The sequence below is a fragment of the Hyperolius riggenbachi genome, chromosome 4 (assembly GCF_040937935.1).
Source record: "Hyperolius riggenbachi isolate aHypRig1 chromosome 4, aHypRig1.pri, whole genome shotgun sequence".
NCBI classification, from domain to species: Eukaryota; Metazoa; Chordata; class Amphibia; order Anura; family Hyperoliidae; genus Hyperolius; species Hyperolius riggenbachi.
In genome coordinates, this window is record NC_090649.1 from 248282565 (window position 1) to 248301793 (window position 19229).

Here is a 19229-nt window from a genome sequence, read left to right on the forward strand (position 1 = left end):
GGATTTCCATCGAACTGGCAGGGTGGAAAATTTAGGTCGATCTGATGAGATTGCTTATCAGTTTGCATTGGCCTTAATGGAAATCTGATGGCAAAAAAATGCCATCAGATCGAATTTCAATAGATTTCAAACTGAAATCTATTGGAATTCAATCCTGGTAAAAAATGTTCTAAAAACGCATCAGATAGATCATCAGATGCATTTCTTATCTATCTGCTGCCAATCTGATGAGTGTATGGGCACCTTTATTTAGTCGGAGAGCTTAATGGCTTGTTTGCATAGAGATAACAACTGGAGTTTCTCAACTCTTCCTGTACTGGAAACAATTACACTGATGTATCTGATCTTAATGTTTTATTTCTTAGCTGTGCTACACATACAAATCATAATATCATCATTTTTTTTTCGCTTCAGTGTCTCTTTAAGAAATTCCTGGGCTGGTTATAATCATGCGATCACATGTCATACAAATACTCCAACTCCAATAATCATTGATTCCATCATATTTTTTTAAAGTTTTAAAAGGTTGTGAACTTGATTCACAAAAGAGTGCTAACTGTTAGCACGGCCGTTTTCGCACGAATTTTCGCGTTTGCGCGCAATTGAGAATTTTCACGCGCAATTAAACCCTGCGCAAACGATAACGATTTTGCATGAAAATTTGCGTTTGCGCACTAAACCGTTTAATTGCGATTGCGCGCAAACGCGAAAATTCGCGCTAAAACGGCCGTGCTAACAGTTACCACTCTTTTGTGAATCAAGCCCAAATGTGCATAATGTGAAAATGGATAAGGAAAGATCATTCTTGTGGCTCAACCCGTATGTGGTCTAAATGTTATTTTGCCACCCTCTGTTGTATTTCTGCCATTCCTTCCACTGTTTTTTTCAGTCTCTTCAAATTGTCACAGATTTTGTGAATGAAGCACATTTTAATTACCTTCTTCACTTAGTGATAACCATATCTACTTTTCCTATACCATTTCCATGCTTTTGTTATGCAACTCTAATGTCACATTCAGTAAATGCTAGGAAATTACAGTCTTTGGTCAGTGTGGGCTGTAAGTCATCTTCCGCTACTAAATTCTACACAGGAGCATGCTGCCCTGCCAGGTACTGCAGGTTAGTGACAATTTCTAATGATAGTCTCTGTATTCTCGAAAGACACGTCCGTCTTCCTGTCTGTGCTAGACAGAAGCTTCCTTTGGAGTTTGGAGGAAATATTCCCCATGCCATTTTGCACAGGTAAGGACTGATTAACAACAAGCCGTGAATTCAGGGCCAGATTTACCATAAGGCACTGTAGGCATGTGCCTACAGGCGCGTGATGATAGAAAGGCGGCTCACTCTGCTCCTCGAGTGCCTACCTCCCGCCTTCCCTATGCAGAGTCCTGAGGAGAGCGTAAATGAGAGGTTACTCACCCTGCTGTCGGCTCTCCACTGACGAGATCTCCTTCAGTCTGGGGCAACTTAATACTGAGAGTACCTCTGGCTACCTAATACTAAGGGGCACCTGTAGCTACCTATGACGGGCATAGAAAGTAAGGGTGAAGTGATAGCTGGGCCAGCCAGCACACTTCCAGTGCGGTTTGGCAGGGTTTGTATGTGTATAGAGGGTGAAGTCTAGGGTGCCAGAACATCTGTGCCTATAGCACCCTGGCTACCTATACTGAGACACCTATTCCTGACTATCTATACTGAGGCATCTAATCCTGGCTATCTATATTATGGCATCTAATCCTGGCCATCTATTCTGAGGTACCTATTCCTGACTATCTATACTAACACATCTAATCCTGGCTATCTATACTGAGGTACCTATTCCTGACTATCTATACTGAGGCATCTAATCCTGGCAACTATACTGAGGCATCTAATCCTGGCCATCTTTACTGAGGCATCTAATCCTGGCCATCTATACTGAGGCATCTAACCCTGGCTATCTATACTGAGGTACGTATTCCTGGCTATCTACGGTATACTGAGGCATCTATCCCTGGCTATCTATACTGAGGCACCTATCCCTGGCTATCTATACTGAGACACCTATTCCTAGCTATCTATACCGAGGCAGCTAACCAGGGGCGTAACTAGAAATCACTGGGCCCCCCTGCGAATATTTGGATGGGGCCCCCCCCATAGGTGCCAAATAATCGTAATGGGGCAGCGTTTCACTGTAAATTAATTGTAAAGTGGGCAGCATTTTACCAGACAATCGTAATGTGGGCCAGAAAATCGTAATGTGGGCAGAGTTCACCAGAAAATCGTAATGTGGGCCTTTAGAAAATCATAATGTGGGCAGAGTTCACCAGAAAATCGTAATGTGGGCACCAGTCACCAGAAAATAGTAACGTGAGCAGCAGTCACCAGAAAATTGTAACGTGGGCAGCATTTACCAGACAATCGTAATGTGGGCAGCGTTCACCAGAATATCGTAATGTGGGACAGAAAATCGTAATGTGGGCAGAGTTCACCAGAAAATTGTAACATGGACAGCATTCACCAGACAATCGTAACTTGGGCAGTGTTCACCAGAAAATCGTAATGTGGGCCAGAAAATCGTAATGTGGGCAGCGTTCACCAGAAAATCGTAACGTGGACAGCATTCACCAGACAATCGTAACGTGGGCAGTGTTCACCAGAAAATCGTAATGTGGGCCAGAAAATCGCAATGTGGGCAGCAGTCACCAGAAAATCGCCATCTGGGCAGCAGTCACCAGAAAATTGCAATGTGGGCATCAGTCACCAGAAAATCCTAATGTGGGCAGCAGTCACCAGAATATCGTAATGTGGGCAGCAGTCACCAGAAAATCCTAATGTGGGCAGCAGTCAGTCACCAGAATGTCGTAATGTGGGCAGCAGACACCAGAAAATCCTAATGTGGGCAGCAGTCACCAGAAAATCGCAATGTGGGCAGCAGTCACCAGAAAATCGCAATGTGGGCAGCAGTCACCAGAAAATCGCAATGTGGGCAGCAGTCACCAGAAAATCCTAATGTGGGCAGCATACACCAGAAAATCGTAATGTGGGCAGCAGACACCAGAAAATCGCAATGTGGGCAGCAGACACCTGAAAATCGCAATGTGGGCAGCAGACACCTGAAAATCGTAATGTGGGCAGCAGACACCTGAAAATCGTAATGAGGGCAGCAGACACCTGAAAATCGTAATGAGGGCAGCAGACACCTGAAAATCGTAATGTGGGCAGCAGACACCTGAAAATCGTAATGTGGGCAGCAGACACCAGAAAATCATAATGAGGGCAGCAGACACCAGAAAATCGTAATGAGGGCAGCAGACACCAGAAAATCGTAATGTGGGCAGCAGACACCTGAAAATCACAATGTGGGCAGCAGACACCTGAAAATCGTAATGAGGGCAGCAGACACCTGAAAATCGTAATGAGGGCAGCAGACACCTGAAAATCGTAATGTGGGCAGCAGACACCAGAAAATCGTAATGAGGGCAGCAGACACCAGAAAATCGTAATGAGGGCAGCAGACACCAGAAAATCGTAATGTGGGCAGCAGACACCTGAAAATCACAATGTGGGCAGCAGACACCTGAAAATCGTAATGAGGGCAGCAGACACCTGAAAATCGTAATGAGGGCAGCAGACACCTGAAAATCGTAATGTGGGCAGCAGACACCTGAAAATCGTAATGTGGGCAGCAGACACCTGAAAATCGTAATGAGGGCAGCAGACACCTGAAAATCGTAATGTGGGCAGCAGACACCTGAAAATCGTAATGAGGGCAGCAGACACCAGAAAATCGTAATGAGGGCAGCAGACACCTGAAAATCGTAATGTGGGCAGCAGACACCTGAAAATCGTAATGAGGGCAGCAGACACCTGAAAATCGTAATGAGGGCAGCAGTAATGTGGGGCTGTGGTGGGCAGCGAGCGGCGGGCAGATACATACCTGCTTCCGTGCGTTCCATTGGAGACTTCTCCCTCTAGTGGCTGACGTCACTTCCGGAAGTGACGTCAGCCGCTAGAGGGAGAAGTCTACGATGGAACGCACGGAAGCAGGTATGTATCTGCCCGCCGCTCGCTGCCCACCACAGCCCCACAGACACTTACGAGCTGGAGGGGAGCACAGAGGGGAGAGCCCCGAGGTGAGGGAGAGGGGGGAACTACCCCTCTCCCCGCCGACTGTGGGCAAGGCTTTCCCCTCATGCTGCCACCCCTCCAGCACCCACAAAACGGCCCCAAGCGGGCCCCAGGGGGGGGCCGGGCCCCCCCGCGGGCGCAGGGGCTGCAGGGCCTATTCCTACGCCCCTGGCTGTGGTGGGCAGCGAGCGGCGGGCAGATACATACCTGCTTCCGTGCGTTCCATTGGAGACTTCTCCCTCTAGCGGCTGACGTCACTTCCGGAAGTGACGTCAGCCGCTAGAGGGAGAAGTCTCCGATGGAACGCACGGAAGCAGGTATGTATCTGCCCGCCGCTCGCTGCCCACCACAGCCCCACAGACACTTACGAGCTGGAGGGGAGCACAGAGGGGAGAGCCCCGAGGTGAGGGAGAGGGGGGAACTACCCCTCTCCCCGCCGACTGTGGGCAAGGCTTTCCCCTCATGCTGCCACCCCTCCAGCACCCACAAAACGGCCCCAAGCGGGCCCCAGGGGGGGGCCGGGCCCCCCCGCGGGCGCAGGGGCTGCAGGGCCTATTCCTACGCCCCTGCAGCTAACTCTGCCTATCTATACCAAGGCACCTCTCCCTGGCTATCTATACCAAGGAACCTATCCCTGGTTATCTATAATGAGGCACCTATACCTGGCTACCTATACTGAGGCACCTACTCCTGACTACCTATACTGCTGCACCTATTCCTGGCTACCTATACTGGAAGCACCTACTCCTGGCTATTTAATGTAGGGGGGGAGGGCCTGCGTTCAAATTTCGCATCGGGGCCCTGAGGTTTGTAGCTATGCCGCTGGCCTATAGGCTCATGTAATGTAAATCCAGGCCTGCTTGCATTAGATCTTCATATAACTCCTTAAAGGGATACTGTAGGGGGGTCGGGGGAAAATGAGTTGAAGTTACCCGGGGCTTCTAATAGTCCCCCGCAGACATCCCTTGCCCACGCAGCCACTCCCCAATGCTCTGGCCCCGCCTCAGGTACACTTCTGGAATTTCAGACTTTAAAGTCTGAAAACCACTGCGCCTGCGTTGCCGTGTCCTCGCTTCCCCTGATGTCACCAGGAGCGCACGGTGCAGGCACAGACCATACTGTCAGTGGGAGCGAGGACACGGCAACGCAGGCACAGTGGTTTTCAGACTTTAAAGTCTGAAATTCCAGAAGTGTATGAGAGGCGGGGCCAGAGCATTGGGGAGTGGCTGCGCTGGCACAGGATGTCTGCGGGGGACTATTAGAAGCCCCAGGTAACTTCAACTCATTTTCCCCCGACCCCCCTACAGTATCCCTTTAAAGACCTCCTCATTCTGAAAACAATTATACAGTCTATAGGGAAAGGCTGTGTTTAGTATCTCCAGGAAAAAAGAAGGTAGTTCTGAAGTCTGACTAAATCCTTGCCAAACTGTATGTAAAATAGATTCTGGGAAGTTAAAGTGAAGCTTCACAATACCCACACAACCTTTCTTGGAATGAATAGGCTTTGCCTTTGTCAGCAGCAGAAAAAAAGCTGGCGGATAGATGCATAAACAACATATGTTCATCTTACTGAAAAATACTACTTTTGAACTTGAATTCTTTGTGATTCCTCTTTTCTAGTGTATTGGGAGCCTATTCTTTGGATGTTGTCACCAGCACTGCATTCAGTGTGAACATTGATTCCCTGAATAATCCTAATGACCCTTTTGTTACACACAACAAGAAACTACTAAAGCTGGGATTATTCAATCCATTGTTTGTTCTAGTAGGTAGGTTATATTTTGCTGATTTATTGCAGTGGTCTCTATTATGCTTTTCCACATTCTGCCTTGATATCACACAAGATGATATAAATAATTAAGTAGGTATAAATAATAAGGTAGGATTTATTAAAGGGTACTTGAGGCGAGGAAAAGAAAAGGAAAAGAAAAATGTTAGATATTTCCTCGGTAGGAAATAGTCCAGAGACTCCCCCAATCTTCTTATGCCCCTCTGTTCCTCCCCTGAGACCATTAGAAACTATTTGACAATATGGATGAATATGGTGCTTGTGGCCACACTGCAGGAGCAAAGTATTGCCTGTAGCGCCTGTGAGAATTAGCAAGAAATGACTCATCCACATTTTTTTCCCTGTGCAAGAACGGCTCCATGCTACTGCACAGGCACAAATCCTACTGGCTCCTGCGCAGTGCAGCTACTCTCGTACACAGAGGGGAGCGCAGCTGCAAAGATGAAGAAGGTCCCAGCCAGGCCAGCAGCAGAGGGGTTGGTGCTATTTTTTCAATGAAACCATAAAGCAATTAACCAGTTTTGTTTTTGCACACATAGGGGTTGATTTACTAAGCTGCGCTGCTATAGCAGCGCAGCTTAATGACAATAGCGCTTGGTAATAATTCTCAGCGAATGCTATATGCAGTCATAGTGTGCGCTGCTAAATTACTAAAGTTTAACGAGCGTTTCGTTAAACTTAATGAGCGCTCCACCGAACCTGCCCGGAGCCCGGCGGGTCCAGTAGCTTCAAAGAACGATATTCCTGCACTGTTCTTTGAAGGTACTGGAATCGACAGGCTCTAAGGGGGTTCAGTAGAGCACTCGTTAAGTTTAACTAAATGCTTGTTAAACTTTTGTACCTCTCGGTTTACAAGCCCTACTCCATAGAGCCAGATTAATCCATGCCATGCACTGATGAGGATCAAACAATCCGAAACAGTCTGTATGCATGTTGGATTATTATGGCTCTGTACAATTTAACAAGCTGACACATCATTGCATTCCAGCGGTTCTGGAGGTGTGTTTAGCTTCTAAGGGTACAATGGTTAATTTGCATATATTCAGCAGTGGTGCTCTGGGAGACATCTCGAGCTCACTCCAACCTGAATTATCGCAAATTCTTTCTGTTTTAGGAAAGCAAATTTTTGTTTTTCTTAACATCTTAGTAAGGGGGCTTTTAGGACCATTGTAGTCCCTTACTAATTGGCTGAAGGAGGAAGGGCCCCCAAAGCCTCTGGGTCCCCCTGCAAGGGCAGGGGCCGCATGGGGTGATTGCTACGCCCAAGATTATAAGAAAGCATGTCTACATTTATGGCTGATTTGCTTACAAAGCAGGCAATGTGGCACTTTGCTCACATACAGTATTACTGAATTATGCTCTCCTCTGAAAGTTTAGACTAACCAGCAAGCTCATGGTGACCCAGAACTCATTGGAGTGTGTAGTCCCTTACACACTCCAATGAGTTCTGGGTCACCATGAGCTTGCTGGTTAGTCTAAACTTTCAGAGGAGAGCATAATTCAGTAATACTGTATGTGAGCAAAGTGCCACATTGCCTGCTTTGTAAGCAAATCAGCCATAAATGTAGACATGCTTTCTTATAATCTTGGGCGTAGCAATCACCCCATGCGGCCCCTGCCCTTGCAGGGGGACCCAGAGGCTTTGGGGGCCCTTCCTCCTTCAGCCAATTAGTAAAGAAAACTCCCCATTCGCTCACAAAAAACAGTGCACTCTCTGCTGTCATTCGTCGGCTCCCGATCACATGGGGTTCAGGGACCAAGGGGGTCTCATGCTATCATTTTTGCAGGGGGGCCCTATTAAAGCGGAATATAACCCTGCATTTCAACTTTGCTCTAAAACATTATTTACAGCATATTATATGCAAAAAGCATTTTTTTTTTACTAGACCAGCATTGGAAGGGTTAAACACAGAGGATTAAAGTTCCGTGGAGAGATATGCAGAAGTTCAGATTGTTACATTCTATTTAGTTATATGTAACTATTGAGAGATGTTAAACACTCTTTGGCTGTCCTTCAACTCCTTCTCAGTCAGAGAGATGAGTCACATTCAACACTTAGATACATTTATGTAAACAAAATGTATCTATGTCAGCTTCCGACTGCAGAAATCTCCAGGAACTTTAAAGCACTGTGTAACCCTTCCAATGCTGGTCTAGTAAAAAAAAAAAATGCTGGTTGCATATAATATACTGTAAATAACGGGTCCGTTAAAAATGGCGCCAGTTATCATAGTTAAAAAACGGCGCCCCATAGAGAACCACTATCGCTAGTTATTTTTCGTTTTTGACAGCTAAAAAACGACGCCGGCTTTAAAAACGATATTTATCGTTTATATTTGTATTGCTCCCAAACGATAATTTTCGTTTTAACCCCTGCTTTGCTGCCGTTTTGAAAATATCTGCCCGCCGGCTTTAATGTTTAATAGCAAAGCCCCCTTAAAAGCTAAAAACACCAAATTTGCAGGGAATGTTAAGAAGAAAATTGTGAACAAGAGGAAATTTTTTTTTTCAAAAAGACCTTATAGTTTTTGAGAAAATCGATTTTGAATATTCTTCTTCTGACCGTGGGAAAATTAAACGCCCGCCGACTTTAGCGGTTAATTGCAAAGCCCCTTTAAATGCCAGAAACACCAAAATGTGTAGGGAATGTTAAGAAAAATAGTGGGAACACGAAGAAAAAAAAATGTTCAAAAAGACCTTATAGTTTTTGAGAAAATCGATTTTAAATCTTCAAAGGAAATGTAACTATTTAAATCGCGTACTGACATTCCCGTGGAAACTTTTTCCGCCGACTTTAGCAGTTAATAGCAAAGTCCCCTTAAATCCTAGCAACACCAAATTTGCAGGATATGTTAAAAAGATACTGGGAAACAATATTTTAAAAAAAAAAAATTGAAAAATTTTATTTATTTTTTTTTTAAATTAAAATTTTTGGGTTATGTTCAGAGTGTGGGAAAAGTTTTGAAAAAAATTACGTGGGGTCCCCCCTCCCGAGCCTCTGTAACCCCTTGTCTCCCATGCAGGCTGGGATAGCCAGAATGCGGAGCCCCGGCCGACTGGGGCTTCGCACCCTGAGCTATACCAGCCCGCATGGTCCATGGTATGGGGGGGCTTCGGGGGGGAGGGGCGGCCAAGCCTTCCCCTCCCCCCCGGAGCCCTTGTCCAATCCATGGACAAGGGGCTCTTCCCCACCTCCGATGAATCGATTCATTTGATTCAATACCTTAGGATGCGTCCTGTGCAGGACGTATAGCGCTGGCTCCCGCGATCTCTCCCCACCTGCCTGCACCTGTCACCCTCACCTAGGGTGGCACCCAGTGCACCCATGGGTGCACCAGGTGCCAGGCTAGGTGAGGGTGACAGGTGAGGAGGCGGGGAGGACAGCGGGAGCCGTGCTATGCGTCCCTACGCAGGACGCATTGTAAGGTATAGTATTTTAATTGGCGTGGGAGATCTTCAATCAAGTTAATTGAAGATCGCAAGATAAGAGGATATTGTTATTCGTTGGATCATTTCCGAGGATATATTGGCGTGGGAACATTTTTTTAAAGGTACAGGTAAGTATTTGTGGTTAATTAAGATTATTAAAATACTTTTCTCGTGGTTGTGTTTTTATTTCATTTAACCCTTTGTGGAAATGTGTAAGGGGTACTTTGTACCCCTATACTCATTTCTCCTGGGAGGGGGGTGGGCATCTGGGGGTCCCCTTCTTAAAGGGGACTCCCAGATGCCACCATGAACCCCCCCCCCCAGGGAGTCGTCGCCCCCACCTCCTCCTGGGGCACCGGAGGTGGGGAAGAGCCCCTTGTCCATGGATTGGACAAGGGCTCCGGGGGGGAGGGGGAGGCTTGGCCGCCCCTCCCCCCCAGAGCCCCCCCATACCATGGACCATGCGGGCTGGTATAGCTCAGGGTGCGAAGCCCCAGTCGGCCGGGGCTCCGCATTCTGGCTATCCCAGCCTGCATGGGAGACAAGGGGTTACAGAGGCTCGGGAGGGGGGGACCCCACGTCGTTTTTTTTTTAAATTTATTTCCCACACTCAGAAGATTAAAAAAAAAATTGATAGCAAATTTTAAAAAAAAAATGACGTGGGGTCCCAAAAAAACCCAGTTTTAAAACGATAAATTTCGTTCTGCACTATTTTAACCTTTAAAACGATAAATATCGTTTTAAACATATATCGGGCAGAAGGGGGCGCCATTTTTTTGCCGGCGTCATTTTTCACTAGACGCGTAAATAATGTTTTAGAGCAAAGTTGAAATGCAGGGTTATATTCCGCTTTAAGTCTAGTTATGCCCCTGCTGACAATACTTACTTTTTTTTTTACTCTATACCTAGTCTTTCTGATATACTTTTTACTGTTAATACAATTTATTCCCTTATGCTCAGCTTTATTGACACTATAAATATTAATGCATTTACAGTGATTTTCCCATTTCTTGGACCTATTCTTGAGAGACTGGATTTCAATTTCATACCAAAAGATTTCCTGGATTTTTACATGAATGCTGTCACTAATTTCAAAAAGAAGCGTCAGAAAGGCGACCATTCAGTAAGTTCAGTTCACTGTATTCATCTATGACATGGATGTTTCTGCATATCTACCTGTTTGAGCTGGATTGTGGCAAAAGCAAAGGAAGCACCAGACTCAGGTGCATTATTGGGGGAAAAGGGGGAGCAGGCCCAGCAGACCAGATTTTGTTTAACTTGTTACAGTTAATTTGACTAACTTGCCAGTATATGCCACCAGTAAAAGTAGGAGAGGAGTAAGTCACTTGGATACATGGTGTGCACCGGCCCATTCTAGGTCTGGCCTAGGTCAGAGCAAAATCATTGGTACATTTATAGCAACTGATTTTGAATGCGAATGCACTTTAGTGCAGGTGCTTTGATAAATGTGATAAAACTGTGAGTTTTTGTAACACGCAAGAGGTGATCCTTAAAGAAACATTCAAAAATGAGCAATAAACAGCAAAGGGGGGTCCTCATGCTTATTGCTATACACTAGCGTAATTATATCTCCTATGAAAGCGTAAAGGAGAGGGGGCTAAGCCGAGGCCCTGCACCTCTCCAATCTAAAGATACAGAGTAGCACTGCAGAGCTGACTTACCCGTTCAAATGCCAAATGAAATACTGCATGATTCCTTAAAGGATACCGCAGCCCTTGTAAAAATTCAAAACCGGAGGAGCAGGCATGTGTAGTAGGCTCTCCTCATGCCCACTGCTCCCCCTGATCCCGGTCTTAGTGGATTGAAACCAACATAGTTTGCTCCTTTTGTTCCAGGTGTGCACAAATGCAGCACAGTGGATAGCACTCTCGCCTTGCAGCGCTGGGTCCCTGGTTCGAATCCCAGCCAGGGCACTATCTGCACAGAGTTTGTATGTACTCCATGTGTCTGCATGGGTTTCTGCCAGACACTCTAGCTTTCTCACATCCCAAAAACATACAGATAAGTTAATTGACTTCCACCTAAATTGCCCCAAGATTATGATACATACTCTACATGATACATACATAGACATATGACTATGGTGGGGATTAGATTGTGAACCCTCTGAGGGACAGTTAGTTACAAGACAATATACTCTGTACAGTAAAATGTCGACACTATATAAATACTAAATAATCCTACCCCTGTGTCTCTGCATCCCATGTCTCTGTGTGTGTGTGTGTCCCTGTGTCTGCGCTACTGCGCATGTGCCGCAGGGACAGCCATTGCTTGAACGGGAGCAGGACAGCCAGGGGGCGTGTGTGCACGCCACGGGCAGGCGCGTGCATGCACGCTGACAGGTGGCGGCGGTGACAGACCTAGAGCCCGTTATTAAAGCAACTTGAACTCAGTAGTACTCTGTGTACACAGGCCCTCACATTGCATTGTACACAAGGGTTGTGCAATGCAATAATCAAGCCTCTTCAAGCAGTTGTCGGCCATACTGGCATATATTATTGGCATATATAATAAAGTTTTTTCTTTTGTTACTTACATAAACAGGGTCGAGTAGATTTTCTGCAGCTCATGCTGGATTCCAGGACAGATGATAACACTCTGAATAAAGAACAGAAATGTAAGTGAAGCCTTTGCTGCATGGATTTATTTTTGCACAAAAAAAATATTTGTCACATTTCAAAGTGTTAAACATTTGCGCCATAGCATATTTCTACAAGTATAAATGTAAATCCTCCCCATGATACAATAATCTTCATTGGATAAATAATAACTGTAGCACCACAATAGAAATCCTTGACATGTTTTACGTAACAATCAATTTAGCGTTCAGTTCAGTAGAAGGACCAGGTCCAGGTCACAGGTAGTCTGGCGAAGGTTTAGAAGGATGTTTGAGATGTCTTCCTGAGTAATTACCTTAAAGGGAACCAGAGAGGTTGGGGGGAAGCTTTTATACATACCTGGGGCTTCCTCCAGCCCCATACGCACGGATCGCTCCAACGCCGCCGTCCTCTGCTGCCTGGATCCGCCGGTACCGGGTCCCGTCATTGCCGCGAGTCGGCCAGTCGGCCGGCAGATGCGGCCAAATGTCCGCATCACACGGGGCTCCCTCCATACACATACGCATGAGGCTGCCTACTGCGCAGCCTCATGCGTACGAGTATGGAGGGAGCCCCTGTGATGCGGACAATTGGCCGCGTCTGCCGGAAGTGACGGGACCCGTTACCGCCGATCCAGGAAGCGGGGGATGGCGGCGTGGGAGCGATCCAGGCTTATGGGGCTGGAAGAAGCCCCAGGTATGTATAAAATCTTGTTCTATTTTTTCTGCCCGTTCCTCTCTGGTTCCCATTAAAGTCAGACCACTGCGGTAGGTTGTGATGGCATCCATTATGAGGCTCTGCGTAGGTCTTTCGGTGATGTGGATTTGATAGCAGACCGAATAGATGAGACTTTGCCTGAGAAGAAGAGGGCAAATTTCTCACATAGGTCCTTAGAGGATATGATGTTGGGATTCCTGCAGGATGGATTGCATAGACTGTCAACTGTGCAGAATAGCTGGGCAGGTTTGTTGGCTGTTTTTGCAATTTCTTGAGATAGAAAAGCAGACTTTTTCTTGTTGACCATTGCCTGGTAATTCTTTTGGTGACGAACAGTGGCGTAGCTAAGGAGCTGTGGGACCCGATGCAAATTTTACAATGGGGCCCCCCAAGAACTCTATACATAACAATTGATACGGGGCACCAAAACCTGCCAATGGCAACTACAGTGTCAGAGATTCAAGAAGGGGATGGAGAGCAGTCTGTTAATGATTACCACTATTCAAAGCATCTATAGAAGTGACTATTATGAGCACAGGATCAATAAAGAGCTAATACTGTAGTTCAGGGAGGGCCCCGATGCGGTCGCAACTTCTGCAACCCCTATTGCTACGCCCCTGGTAACGAATTAGGGAGTGTTTATCCTTTGAGCACTGGTGTTTGCGCCATTGTCGTTCTAGTCTGCGGTCTTACTTCCGGTAGCACGTGTATGTAATAAAAATTACAGTCGGGACGTCTAGTGGCCAAATAGTAAACTACACCCTAAGGCCCGGTTCACATTAGCGGTCGCCGTCCGGAATCGCCGTGCCGGAGCCGGACCGCATGCGGAACGGACGGAACGGACGCACGGCATAGCAATGAAAGTCTATGCGTCCGTTCACATGCGTCCGTTTCGTCCGGACCGGATCCGGACCGGATCCGGACTCCGGCGTAAGACCCAACATGCGCTATTTTTTGGTCCGGCTCCTCCGGCAGACGTATCCGGAGCGGAGCCGGACTGCACCATCCGGCCAATACAAACCAATGAGAACGCACAACACACTGGCTATAAAATCCGGATGTTCTACCCCACTTCCTATGCGTATTGTAGCGGCGATTTTGGATGGGGACACATGGACAAGCATTTTGGAGTGGAGCAGCAGTGACGTTTAACGTGCTGGAGATGTTGGCAGTATGTCGGAGGTGGAGGTGAGTTCTAAACAGCGGAGGGCCTGATTCCACAGGTCCACCTTCTGCTGACCTCCCAGACCCCAACATTTTTATTTTATTTCTACTCTCTTTTGCCAAACGGATCCGGATCGCATCCTGATGCACACCTGATGCAACCTGACCGGATCGGGATTGGATCCGGAACAGAACCATACGGTTCCGATCCGGATCCGATCCGGATCCGGTCAGGTCATCCGATCCGTTTGGCAGAGAACCGCAAGTGTGAACCGGGCCTAATACAATACATTACATGCTAACACTTTCGTTTCCCAATAAAATGAACCCCTTACTTACCCCACACTTGTATTATGTTAAAAAATTACATTAAAAAACATAAATATTTACCTTAGAGACTTAACTTTTTTAACCACTTAAGGACCGCAGTGTTAAACCCCCCTAAAGACCAGGCCATTTTTCATTAAATAGGCCAAGCTGCAGGGCCGCACGACACAGCGCACAATTGATTACCCCCCCCCCCCCCCCCTTTCTCCCAACCAGCAGAGCTCTCTGCTGGTGGGGTCTGATCACCCCCAGGTGTTTTTTTTATTTTTTATAAAGCATTGTACATGCTAATTAGACGGCGGTTTCGCTGTCTAACAGTCTCCCGAGCGGCAATCACCGCTCAGAGCGAGTGGCAATCACCGCTCAGAGACTGAAGGCGGAGCTCTGTCCACCAAGCAGGAGATGCACGCGCAGCCTGCGCACGATCACCTGCAAAACAGGACTTTACTCCAATCGGTGTTAATAGGCGGTCCTGGGGCTGCCGTCGCGGCCACGCCCATCGGCGTGACGTGGTCGGGAGGTAGCTAATATGTATGTCATGAGGGTATATTACTGTTATTTTTGCATGTAAGAGCTTGTAATTAGTGCCGGATGCAAAACTGAAAAAAATACACCTTTATTTCTAAATAAAATATTGTCAACATACATTGCACTTGGGACATCATGTAAATTTTGTAATAACCGGGACCAATGGGCAAATATAATGTGTGGCTTTCATCCACAGCAGCATGTTTTACTTTAAAACTATAATGGCTGAAAACTGAGAAATAATGATTTTTTTTCCACTTTCTACTTATTATTCCCGTTAAAATGCATTTAGAATAAGATAATTATTAGCAAAATGTACCACCCAAAGAAAGCTACTTGGCGGCAAAAAAACAAGCTATATTTTTATTGTGATAAGAAGTGATAAAGTTATTGGCAAATGAAAAGGAGAAGTGCTGAAAGGTGTAAATTGCTCTAGTCCATAAGGAGGAAAAACCCCTCAGTGGTGAACTGGTTAAATGACCACTATTGCAAAAATTGTAAAATGTAAAATACAAGTATGCACATACTTGTAAGAAGTACATTCCTCCCAGAGTAAAATGCACTATGATTTATTTTTTTCCTATGTTGCTGTCACTTACAGTAGACAATAAAGTTATGACAGATCTGACAGGTTTTAGACTACTCCATCTCCTCATGGGGGGTTCTCAGTGTTTCCTTTATTCTTTACAAAAGCACTCTATACAAGATCTATGCAACATTGCTGGCCCACCTTCCTATTCACTTTTGGCTTTTGGACAGAGCAACTGCTGCTCAGTAAGTGCTTTTGGAAAAAAAAAACCTTTAGAATCCCCATGAAGAGATGGACTAGTCCAAAACCTGTCAAATCTGTCAGACGTTTACTGTTTATTGTTAGTAATAGGAAAATAGAAAAAAAATATTGCATTTTACTCTAGAACAAATGTACATTTTATACATATGCAATTTAAATTTTACAACTTTTTTGTGGTAATGATCCTTTGATAAACTAGATTTAGTGTAAAAATTTGACACAGTACTTATGACTTATGTCCTGCAGACAAGCAGAACAGTCTATGCAACTGATTTCTTCTCTAGCCATTGCCTTATTTTGTTTATGATTTTAAGATATTTTTCTTAATTGTGACAATTGTAGAATTGATCTCCCACCTTGGTAAACCCTCGAGATTTTAACCAAAATAAGAGGAAAATCCTATTCTTGCATGGAGCAAGGATTTCCCGGTTATAGAAAGCATACAGTATATGACCTGGTAAAGACTATTGACCATCTAACAAGCTAAAGCTAGAACGTACATGTGCTAGTTCATGAGCAGGTCAAACACTCATTATGCAGTGAATATTAGTTTAATAAAATATGCTACAAATTACGAATGAGATGAAGTTATAGTTCTAGGGGTATGTTCTGACCATACTGGAGCTGCAGACAGTTACGGAAACTCTTTGTCAGTATCCACTTTCAGAAACTGAGGGCCGGTTCATATTGGCACTTTCTGGTAAACGGATCTGTGAAAACGGATCCAATTTCCATCCGTTTGTATCCCTCTCTGTTCCGTGTCTATTCCGCTGGTATCCGTTTTGTATCCATTTTGTATTTAAGTTTCCGTTCCGTTATAACTGAAAATGCTAAAAATAGCCCTATGCGTGGCAAAGTGTGCAAAGGTTTATCTGCACTGAGCAAGGGTATTTTGGCACAAAACTGATGATATATGTAGATTGCGTGAGGACTGCATGGGGGTCAGGTGCATTGTTGCACTTGCACCTTCTTGGTTATTATTTGCATACATTGCACATCAGCCGCACAGTAAGCATGAACTGGGCCTAAAATAAATAAAGACATGCTTCCAAAAAAAAAAAAAAGGAATGTGTAACGATTGTGGAATTCTCTCCGTGATCAGCGCACAAGGCGTGCGCTGACACTGCGGAAATCCTCCACAAGCGTGTAATTTGAGGGAACCCAGCAAAAGGTGCAATGCACCTGTAGAGGGAAATTCCTGTCGACAGGTGGAGCTGTGGAGTGCAGAGGAACAGCTCCTCTGCTCTGCCACAGACGCCAGACAGGAATTGTACGAAGGGAAGAAACGCAGGGCAAGATAACCCTGAAAGAGAGAGATCAAAGGGACAGAGGGTATGTGTGTCCACCAAACTAGTCGCCACCCTGCGACGATGAACACACAACCATGAAGACAAAGTGAGAAGGCAATTGCCAGAAATGGCGATTGCTAACAGCGACACAAGACTGAATAAGCACAGATGAGGAATGTATGTATGTCCACCAATCTAGCCGCCAACCTGCGATGGTGGACACACAACAGAAGAAACCAAGTGAGAATGCAATCGCAAGAGAAGCGATTGCGGAAGAGAATGAGCACAGGGACAGATTGTATGTGTGTGCACCAAACTAGTCGCCAACCCGCGACGGTGCACACACAACAGCAGATATGAAGTAGGAACGCAATCGCGAGAGAGGCGATTGCCAGAGGCGACACAAGGCTACAGCAAGGCAGAGCACGAGAGTAGCAAAGGCACAGCAAATCATACAATGAGAAGATAAGGAAAATAACAAACGCTAACTAAACGCGAACACCGCACTCATTTGCAACAGTGCACGCGTTTATGCGCGGTCCCCGCGTGATAAGCACAACAGAGACAAGCACGCCTAACTAACCACCGACAGACAAACATAAAACAGAGGACGCGAGCGCTTGCTTAACGGTTACCTCACTGAGCCTCCAGCAAGCGTTCGTACAAGACAAAACAGACACACGAAAACAGGAATACGTAAGAGATACGATCCACTGCTCTTTCCATCAGAGCGAGTGCGATCCAAGTAAGGCAACAACAGAACAGAAGGGCCTACCAGTAAAAACCGCTGCTCTGGTTAGCACCCCACAGACAGACAGAACAGGCAATACAAATAATACAATCCTGACTGCCCTAGCAAGGATGCCTAGTGCAATCCCTGAGAATTACTCTAAGCTTATCTTCAACAAGAAGTAAGGCTGACACTCAGGAGTGTCTCACAGGACTAACCCTTATGACCAGCAAAGGACTCTGGGAAACATAGCTCTTTATAGGCAGGCAGCCGAGCGGATCCTCACAGAATGCTACAGAAATAAATAACAATAACAACAATAGCTACATAATTGAGTTTTACAGGCATAAGAATCAAATGCTGTACACCAAAATGTAAATATTTTGTTTTTTAGGAAAAGATAATTTGTATAAAATAATTGAATTAAACTTTTTTTTTTTTATTGAATTTTTTGTTGTTGTAGAAAATACAATAAAATGCCTGATCAGGCACAGTGGGAAGTTTCTATTTGATCAATGGATAATTTATTTATACTGTATAAAAAAAATAAATGAAGGATCATCTGCACACATGCAGGTTTCAGATGGTATTGATAACGTCTTTTCTCTTTGTAGGTTTGACAGATGAAGAGATTATGGCTCAGTCTGTTGTGTTTATCTTTGCTGGTTTTGAGCCCACCAGTCTATTGCTATGTTACCTATTTTATAACCTGGCAACTCATCCTGATGTTCAGCAGAAACTCCAGGAAGAAATTGATACCTATCTTCCTAACAAGGTGAGGACACAGCCAGTATTCTCATATTTTATGACTATTAGGCACAAAGTAAGTACGACAGCATAGCAAGAAACATCAGGGGTTTACAATGTGCAGGTAGGCCCTGGAAGCATGGGCGTCCGCAGAAAATTTTCCGGGGGGGGGGGGGCAAAAAAAAAGGGGGAGGGGGTAGAAGTGCCGAAAATTGGGGGTACTTTGTGTGGCGCGCATAGCACACAAAAAAATGGGGTTACGTCATGTAGCGTGCGTAGCGCCGAAAAATGGGTGTGATCATGGACCAGAATGTGGGTGTGGTCACAGGTGGAGACAAATTTACTTGAACTTAGCAATAGTGGGACATTAGCTTAGGACAGTGGTGGCGAACCTTTTGGAGGTCGAGTGCCCAAACTGCAACCCAAAAGTCACTTATCTATCGCAAAGTGCCAACAGCAATTTAAACTAAATACTGTACAAACGTTTTAACTCATACATGAACATTATGGAAAATCCAAGTAAACTGTGAAGATAAACAATTTCATCCATCCTACTCCTGAAAAATGTATTCATTTTTTTAGAACCTCCCAATTTTATTTTCTGTTTTAAAAAGCTAAAAAAGTAGGTTTAATGCTATTGTCTCATATGATGATGATTCATCTTTTCCCATAGTCTCGCAGTTAGCAATCATGTGACCCCCAACAAGACACATTCAGCAATCATGAGGCCCCCCATCAAGACAAATTCAGCAATCATGAGGCCCCAACAAGACAAATTCAGCAATCATGAGGCCCCCAACAAGACAAATTCAGCCATCATGAGGCCTCCCAACAAGACAAATTCAGTAACCATGAGGCCCCCATCAAGACAAATTCAGTAACCATGAGGCCCCCAACAAGACAAATTCAGCAGTCATGAGGCACATAAATAGACAGCATTTTACATAAATAGGCAGAATGCCCCCTTAATATGGTAGACATCTCTCAAGTG

The 19229-nt window shown here is 45.3% G+C and overlaps 1 protein-coding gene across 2 annotated transcripts in view; it reads left to right on the plus strand.

Annotated features, from left to right (window-relative positions):
* LOC137570684 (cytochrome P450 3A9-like) overlaps positions 1-19229 on the plus strand; it is a 68977-nt gene that overhangs the window by 23940 nt on the left and 25808 nt on the right. For both annotated transcript variants that reach the window (XM_068279384.1, XM_068279386.1), the window contains 4 exons: positions 5731-5879; positions 10324-10451; positions 11894-11966; positions 18106-18266. In XM_068279384.1, the coding sequence (XP_068135485.1) occupies positions 5731-5879; positions 10324-10451; positions 11894-11966; positions 18106-18266 (511 nt within the window). The remainder of the gene's footprint in view (positions 1-5730; positions 5880-10323; positions 10452-11893; positions 11967-18105; positions 18267-19229) is intronic.